Source organism: Sceloporus occidentalis, unplaced genomic scaffold (assembly GCF_023333645.1).
Source record: "Sceloporus occidentalis isolate IW3139 unplaced genomic scaffold, rSceOcc1.0.p SCAF_14, whole genome shotgun sequence".
Taxonomy (NCBI): Eukaryota; Metazoa; Chordata; class Lepidosauria; order Squamata; family Phrynosomatidae; genus Sceloporus; species Sceloporus occidentalis.
In genome coordinates this window covers 813,473-822,544 of record NW_028316994.1, presented here as the reverse complement: position 1 = coordinate 822,544, position 9,072 = coordinate 813,473, and the positions used below count along the sequence as shown (strand labels likewise).

At 38.1% G+C, this 9,072-nt stretch overlaps 2 protein-coding genes across 2 annotated transcripts; both read right to left on the bottom strand.

Moving 5' to 3' along the window:
- Positions 1–1,019: 1,019 nt before the first annotated feature.
- LOC149303417 (vomeronasal type-2 receptor 26-like) lies at positions 1,020–3,095 on the bottom strand. Its single transcript, XM_089480698.1, has 2 exons — positions 2,978–3,095; positions 1,020–1,945 (listed from the first exon to the last, which is right to left on the bottom strand). Exon 2 carries the CDS (start codon positions 1,941–1,943, stop codon positions 1,020–1,022), a length of 924 nt encoding a protein of 307 aa, XP_089336824.1. The 5' UTR covers positions 1,944–1,945; positions 2,978–3,095.
- Positions 3,096–4,239: 1,144 nt separating this feature from the next.
- On the bottom strand, positions 4,240–5,841 carry LOC149303416 (extracellular calcium-sensing receptor-like). The gene is made up of 2 exons (XM_089480697.1): positions 5,089–5,841; positions 4,240–4,533 (listed from the first exon to the last, which is right to left on the bottom strand). The coding sequence occupies exons 1-2, from the start codon at positions 5,839–5,841 to the stop codon at positions 4,240–4,242; spliced, it is 1,047 nt and encodes a 348-aa protein (XP_089336823.1).
- Positions 5,842–9,072: the final 3,231 nt, after the last annotated feature.

Here is a 9,072-nt window from a genome sequence, read left to right as displayed (position 1 = left end):
TATGCAAGAGTGTAGTTTTATGTTAGCAAAATAATTTCAATTTGTTTGCCCTCATCTAGTCCTCACTTTGTGGTCCTCACATTCTTGACCATTTCTTTTGTGATTTCACCCCAGTGATAAAGCTTGCCTGTAGTGATGCCCAACAGATAGAATTAATAGTGTTTATTCTTTCTCCTTTGGTAGCTCGTGTCCCATTTCTTTTGACCATGATATTCTATAGTTTGATCATTTCCAATATCCTGAGAACACCATCAAGCACTGGGCAACAAAGACCTTCTCCAATCGCTCCAATTGTGGTAATCGTTTTTTATGGGATACTCATCATTGTCTATATGTTCCCTAAAACTAAAACTCTGAAAGACCCGAACAAACTCTTCTCTATCTTTTATACAGTTTTAAACCCCATCATCAATCCTATTGTATATTGCCTTAGAAAAGGGAAGTAAAGGCATCTATGAATAAGCTTTCTGTCAACTGTTTTTAAGAAGGATATCTGCAATGTGCAGGAGATGCAGTGGTTTAGCAGTTAAGATGCTGATACTGACAATCGCAGGGCCGACAGGTTGGCAGTTCGAGCTCCAAGTGCCATGTGACAGATTGAGCTCCTATCACTAGTACCAGCTTCTGCCAACCTAGCAGTTTGAAAGCATGTAAAAGTGCAAGTAGATAAATAGGTACCACTTTGGTGGGAAGGTAACGGTGTTCTGTACAGTCATGCTGGACACATGGCCATGGCATCATCTTTGACAATGCTGGCTCTTTGGCTTAGTAACAGAGATGAGCACCGCCTTCTACAGTTAGACACAACTAGACAATATTGTCAAAGAGAAAACCTTTACCTTTTTTTACTTTTATGCTTCAATGTATACTCTAGATTAGGATAGAATCAACAACTGAACTGTGCATGACATTTAAATTAAATCAATTAATAAATTTCTACCACACAAATGAATATTTATTGTATGGTTTATTATGGGGAAGGGGGCTCCAAACAAAATATTTCTTGAAAAATTAAAGAATCACCTTATAATTGTCCGGAAATGAGAATTTGATTTCCCAAGTATATGGATCTTTCTGTTCCTCTCAGGTTTCAGCATAATAATGTAGCATTTAGGGAAAAAGATAAAACCCAGTAAAGCACTGCTGGAACCCAAGATTGCAAAAATTTCAAAAGCCACCATGTATTTTCCTTTATTACTCAAGTAAGCTGGCACAAAGGACAACCAAACAGAGCAAAACACCAACATGCTGAAGGTGATCCATTTGGTTTCATTAAAACCCTCAGGTAGCTTTCTGGCCAAGAATGCTACAGTGAAGCTAACTATGGCAAGAAAGCCCATGTAGCCTAGTACAACATAAAACATGGAAACAGACCCTTCATTACATAAAAGCATGATTTTGTCATGTTCTGATGTTTTTTCCATATCTGGAAAGGGGGGAGATGTTCCCAGCCAAAGGCTGCAGATTCCAGCCTGAATAAGGGAGCAAAACAGAACTATGGAGTTGGTCAGTCTTTTCCCAATCCATCGCCGCCAGTTATTTCCTGGGTTTTTAACCAAAAAAGCCAAGACAACCATGATGGTTTTCGCCAACAGGGAAGAAACGGCCACTGAGAATACGATGCCAAAAAGTGTTTGGCGTAGAAGGCAGGAAACTTTACTTGGTGGTCCAATGAATATCAAGGAACAAAGAAAGCACAGGAGGAGGGAGATGAGAAGAATGAAGGTAAGATCACAATTGTTGGCTTTCACTATTGGTGTGTCCCGGTATTTAAGAAATATTCCTAGGACCCAAACTGTGATGAGAGACAGAAATCCTGATGTAAGAGCCAAAATAGCTCCTAAGGGCTCTTTATATGTGAGGAACACAATCTGTTTTGCAATACATTCATTATGGCTGCCACTTGGATACTGGTCTTCTGAACATTTGTCACAATGATCCATATCTGGGGTGGGGGGGGGGAGAACAGGAAAGATTTATGCTAACCTTTATCACAGTCAAAAACAATATAGCTTGGGCCATCTAAAATAAAATGTACAGTGGTACCCCGGGATACGAATTGATCGCGTTACGAAATTTCCGGGGTACGAAAAAGTTAGATTGGAAAAAACTGTTCCGGGTAACGAAAGATTTTTCGGGTTACGAAATTCATTTCAGCGCGAAATTCAAATCCGAAGCGCGGCTAGCGGCTTTCCAGCGCTAACGGAAAGCCTTTTCGGGTTGCGAAATGTATCGGGTTACGAACGGCGCCACGGAACGAATTAATTTCGTAACCCGAGGTAGCACTGTATTTAGGCCTCTCCTGGGTCTAAAATGGACCAGGAAGGGATAAAATGCATCCTTTGTCCTTTAGAGGGCATTTGGGGTGGGGATGGAGATTTGTGGTGTGATGGAGCAACCCATCAAGTGCATTTATGCATCTTCACACACATCATGACATATTTCCAATCAGAAAATACAGACAATTGTGATGATGTATATAAACAAGTACATTGCACCAGTTTTTAGCTTTATCAGAGAAGATATTTTAAATAAAAATAAATAAATAAATTTTATTTATATACCGCCCTGTGGCGAACCAATGCAGTGGTTCTAAATTGCTCATCCAACATATGTGAGCAAAATGTTGCTCACCCCAACATACATTAGATTACCATATGATGGGGGTATTGATATAATAGGGATAATTCACACTAATATAGTACTGCTGAGAAATCCCTCTCCCGCCACACTCACATCTACAGCAGTCATTGCAGCTAAATTGAGAAGGATCGGGGAAGCCCAAGGATGGTTAGAAGATGAGATAAATATCCCTACTAATCAGAAAGGGCCAGACTTGAAACCCTTAATCCTTGGCTTCACTATACTATTAGTACAGACTATAATCTTGGGTGTTCATTAGCCGGTCTCCAGGCCTGAAAAGTAACACTGCACGGATATATCCTGACAGACAAAGATTTACACAGTGGACACATACCCTTCTGGCTAGAGATCTCTCCTTCTGTACATGGAACACAGTCAAAGCAGCACGATAACTTCCCAGCTACAACCGCTCTTCTGTAGCCAGGATGGCAACTTTCACTGCACACAGAATGTGGGATCTAAGCACAAAACCATCTATTATTCTTAGGAAAAATTATTTTTAGAAGCACAAGAGTGTAGTACTAAAACATTTGCTGAAACTGGCCAACATCTATCTACCATGTCATACTGGCCTATATCCAATTGCAAATTCAACTGGAGTAGACTCACTGATTCAGTAAATAAACAATTACATACATAATATTTAATTAAAGTGGCTATTCTACCTGGGATTAGTAATTGGATTTAGGCCTCTGTTTTCAGCAGCAGACAGCACAGTACTTCTCAGAAACCCAAAAGGAGCTATCAAAGGCAACAGGAGCAACAGGTTTTCATAGATCCAAAATCTGATGGTTTCTTTAGTTAGTTCAGTCAGTAGTCATAGTGTAACCGCCAACATTTCACAGAATGAAAACAGAGGCACATATGGCCAAAGATCATAAGAGTGTGGTTAAGATGGCAAAAGTAATTAAATGAGGAAGAGTACCAGAGCTAGGAGAGACTGCAGCAGGTTGGTTTTGCCTGAGCTTGTTGAGAAGAGTCACTCCTCTCCCCACTGCTGAGTTAATTCACCACCAACTACTTTTGAGCCAGTTAGTGGTTACTGAAGTAAGTTGGGCACAAAATGGGAGGAGAAGAGAAAAATAAGAACATTTTAAAAACCTTTAAGAAAAAAAGTGAGACAACAGATGATTAACTGAGACTGTCCCTAACAAATCAGGACAGTTGGATAGTTGTAGGAAGACAGGAGGAAGGCTGCAATGATCAGAACTGGACCCTTTGAGACAATTACTCATCACACTACAGATTGCTGGCAGGAGGGGGTCAGGAAACACCAGTCTGCTGCCCCTTGATCATCAGCAGAACAGACTTCTATTGCTTCACGTGGCTGCTGCTGGCTATTAAGATTGTTTTGGAAGATCCTGCAACACACTGACAATACTCAGGCAAAAGTGTTATGGACTCAATGCAGGAATTTCTTTTACCCATTTCTTATTCTGAGAAAAATGTATGCATACTATCCAATGTTTAGAACTGGGTTTTATTTAAAAGAAAAAGAAAAGATAAAGAGATATCACAGTGTATGGAATAAACAGAGTAGATTGATTTCATCAAAGGAAAACATTAATTACTATCTGCTAGTTTACATACTGAACTTTACATTACTGCTCTGTCTCTTAAATGTACTGGTGAGAGATAAGGTTGGAAAGCAATGGTCTTGACCTGGTTATATCTGTTGTTCCACACCATAGTTTCATCATTGATGGTGATGGTGAGATCCATGGCAGACTGATGTTCCAGACTTCCAACTTGGATAGCCACTGGGGTATTATTTGGCAATATGATCCAGTTTAATATGTCATACCCAGAATACAAGTCACCATTCTCATCAAAAAATACCTCTTCACCAGCACAATTGTTAAATCGGATATTCCTCAAGAAGGAGTGAAGCTAAATTGTAGGGGAAAACAAATAGAGTTTCAGTTCCAAATAAAGTCATACCAATATGTTTACATTGCTTAGCAGAGCAGCATGCTATGTAATTTCAGGACTATTGTCACAGGAGTTCATTTTCTTTTTATCCACTTTCTTCCCTGTCCAACTCTCACATCCATACATGGTGATGAGGAATACAATAGATTGCATAATTCTAACTTTGGTCCTCAGTTGCATATCTTTACTCTTTAGGATCTTGTCTAGTTCTTTCATCACTGCCCTTCCCATCCCTAGTCTTCTTCTTATTTCTTGTGTCTGTTCTGATCAGTGTTTGACCCAAGGTATGAAAACTCTTTAATTATGTCTACATCCTCATAGTCCAGTTTGCATTTAGATTCTCTATGGTCATTATTTTTGTTTTCTTTATGTTCAACAGCAAGCCTGCCTTTACTCTTTCTTCCTTGAATTTCTTTAGTAATTTTTCACTAATTTAATCTAAATTTGTATTGTTTTGTTTAAGATCCCTGTTAGTGTTTATTCATATAACAGTATTATAACACAGATGTGTACCTGCCATGCCTGAATATCAAAGAGTTCCACTCTGGCATTTCTTTTCTTCTTTAAATGGAGAGAATATATTTTATGTAAAGCGTGAGCTATGGCATAGACAGCATTGGAAATACTGTAGCTGAGACTAGATGTCTTCATATTGAACAGGTCAACGCTGACATCCTTTAGCTTTTCAGTCCCATTACATTCAGGCCAGGCAGGATCCAGCATGAAAAAAGGCCATGAACACTTGAAGACTTGGGCCCAGAAGTTTTTCAGATAAAAATCATTTGAGTATTGCTGAGGGTCAATACTACTAAGAAAATCCTGGAACCCTGGAATCTCACGCTTAGGTACTCCTAGGGAGATAGCACCATGGAATGCTGTCAAGTTCCAGGGTTTGTTGCTCAAATGGGAGGTGAAGTCCCACACGGCTGTTATGATCCAAACTTTTCCACCAATCTGGTTTTCTGACAGGGCAAGATTTAGTAAGATTAGCTTATCAGTTTCTCCATGAACAACCATGACATTGGATGATAGTTTGGAAAGCCAGGTGGACAACTCATTCATTGGTTCTGCGTCAAGCTGACAGTAGTCAGGCAAAAGTAATATGGACTCAATGCAGGAATTTGTTTTACGCATTTCTTGGGAAATTACGCTGGTAAATTTTACACCATCTTCATTATCTGGAGCGATTAAGCCAACCCACTTCCAGCCAAAATGCACCAATAAAAGTCCCATGCCAATGAACTGTGACAGTTCATTTGGAACCATTCGGTAAAAGGAAGGAAACTGAGATTTGTCACTCAAAGCAGAGTCAAATGCACCATAGCTGATCTATGAGGAAAAGCAGGTTTATTTTCCAAAGTTTGTGAATTTCCAGAAACCCATATGAACTGCACACTATTAACAATTTTCATGTTATATGGAGTTTACATCAGTTGAGTTCCATGACCATTAATGACATTCAGCATACATAAAAGAGAGAGAAAATAAGAAAGAAAAAGAAATGGCAACAATATTTTTGCACATGTGTTTCTGTTGTGGCTAAATCTGTAAAAAAGTTATTAGATATAGTGATGTTTTCACTTATTCTGCAATTCAAGACTTCCAGCCTATATATAAAAATCAAGTATATTCTCCCTACTATTTCCTTTACAGCATTATGTAGTATTTGGAGGTAGCCCTCATTGAATGCATGACAATATACCTCAGTACACTTTCCATTCCTTCAGGGCAGTTGTCCATTTTTGCTGTGCTTTCCTTTGAGACTTGCTTTGTCTTTTCTTAGGCTGCATCTGCACTGCAGAAATAATCTAGTTTGGTGCCACTTTAACTGCCATGGCCAAATACTATGGAATTATGAGATTTGTAGTTTTATGAGGTATATAGCCTTCTCTGACAGAGTTCTGTTCCCCCAACAAATTACAAATTCCAGAATTCCATTGATTCATGGCAATGAAAGTGGTATCAAACTGGATTATTTCTGCAGTATGGATGCAGCCTTAGATTGCCTTATCCACATGTTCAAATCAACATAAAGCTTTGTAGAGTGGGATAAAATTTTACAGAATACTCAATACAATTATATCTAACGTGATGATCCTGAAATCCTTGACAATAAAATACTAAAGGTACAAAAATAACTACTGTCATTACCTGGAAAGCTTCATGCGTGAGGCAGAGTGGTACATAAAACCCAGGCTCTTCTTTTTCACAAAGACTACAACTTAAACCCTATTAGTAGAGTATTAGGAGACTAGAGTAGAATCACTGAATAAATGAATTTAGCTACATGTTGACATATCATTCAACAATTTATTTAATGGCTGAGACTAACCAACAGCATTCCAGTCGTTATCTTCCATTTTCTTTTGCTTAATCTATTGCTATGAGGACAATGGACATTTCTATATTAACCAAAATACAGATATTTGTACTCTTGGGGTGCGTGGCGGGTGTGTAGCTGAGGGGCAATCCTTCTAGGGAAAGTAATGCAGCCTTCTGTTCTACATCACTTTTACTAAATCAGTTCTTAAACAAATTTTGAAAGATCAACAAACTGCATCTTTCCTTTAACCTTACCTGTGGAATCTTGTATATCCTTAGGAAGTTTGCTATGATGATGGTTATGTCAGACCTCAGACCTCCAATAAGTGAAATAAGCCATTTTCTATCACAGTTGTAGTTAGGGAGCTTGCTATTTTTTCCAGACATTAAGCCTATAGTATTCAGATACATTTTTTGTGGAAACAAAAAATCCTGAGACATGTGAATTCCCAGTGTGACATTGGGTAAGAGGGTGACATCTTTATTGGTCTCCTGTACTGTAAACAAGAAGGCCAGGAGGTACTGAAATGTACTGGGAAATAGTCTGAAATGGAAAATCATTGGCAATATAATGGCAGTAATTTCTCAGTAGATCTTTACAAGATTATTGTTAACAGTTAGTCACTGAATGTGTAAGCTGGCACCTTGGAAATGCATTCATTTTGTGCTCACTGGAACAATACTACTATATTGTTGTTATTTGTTGTGTGCCTTCAAATTGTTTCTGACTTATGGAGACCCTAAGACTAGCCCATCACAGAATTTTCTTGGCAGGATTTGTTCAGTGGAGTTTTAAGGCTCTGCTGTTTTATAAGCAAGCCATCAACTCCACTTCTGCTTTGCCAATAAAAGCTAGTTTGACACGGCAAGTTAGACTGAAATAGTACATTAGTGCTAATGAAACAACCATCTAAACTCAAGGAATCTTAATTCCACATCCTGTTCTTTTATCAGCAAGACACTGACACAACCTGCCCTTTGGACAAAATTCCCAGTGAAAGATAATGTGAAAGTGCACTTTGGATCGAAATAGTCATAATCAATCTAACACAGCCTTGAGGACACAAAAGGCTATTGCAAACAATGGACTCAAACCAAATTGTTTTGAAGTGATTGAGGACAAACATTGTATGTTTGTGTATGTTTGACAGAGAGAGAGAGAAAGGAAGGAAAACATGGAGACAGCTACAACCATACAGTTTTGAAGAAAAAAGAAAAAGAATGAAAAGAAAACACCTGCATTCTGGTTCCATGTGCAAACTTTGTCTGATGACTGCTGTTAACATACATTTTTGTTGATTTATTTACTTCTTGAAAATAATAATAATAATAATAATAATAATAATAATAATAATAATAATACAAAATTTTAACATAGTTTAAGGGACCTTATTCCTCTGGCCAGACTTGTAGATCACACTGAACCAAGAAATCATAAGACTAACACAGTATGTGAATTGCACAATGAATAATTTCATGTTTTGCTCAAGATAATTGCTTTCCTTCATAAGAAACTATATCTCTCCTGCCATGTAATAATATGACATATGGTTTAGCCCTTTGTATACTTCATTACAGAGTGAGAATTTGAATCCAGATTTCCCTAGAACCATTTCCTATCAATTACATTGTAATGTTGTCAGACAAGTAACTCACTGGCTCTGGATGAATTATATCAATAAGTGTGCTTACAATGCATCCAATAAATAAGAAGAAGGCTCTTGTTCAAAGGTACTATTGGACTCAATCACTGCAAGGAAATTAGAGAAGATGCCACCAATGATAATATCTCCGTCTTCATAATACTCATTGTTGCTAAGTTTTCTCAAAGCACATGTGTGACATTCAATCTGAATAGGAGGTTGAGATATCATCAGCCACAATAACAGTATCCAGTAGGACATTTTGAGGCTAGGGAAAAGAAAGTTCTAGGAAAAAAGCATGCTTCCAGGAATAACCAAAGTAGGGGCTCCTAATGAGACCTATGGAATAAAAGGGGTGAAATTAGACAGTAATGAGAATAACATGGTTTTAGGAGGACAGAGAGCACAAATAGCAATAGAAGCACACACAATATGGATTTCAAAGACATATACATTTCTCTTCCATGGGTCAAAATTGGAAAGATCATAGATGTGTGCATATGGAAGTATTAAGAACACAAATAGTTTTGAC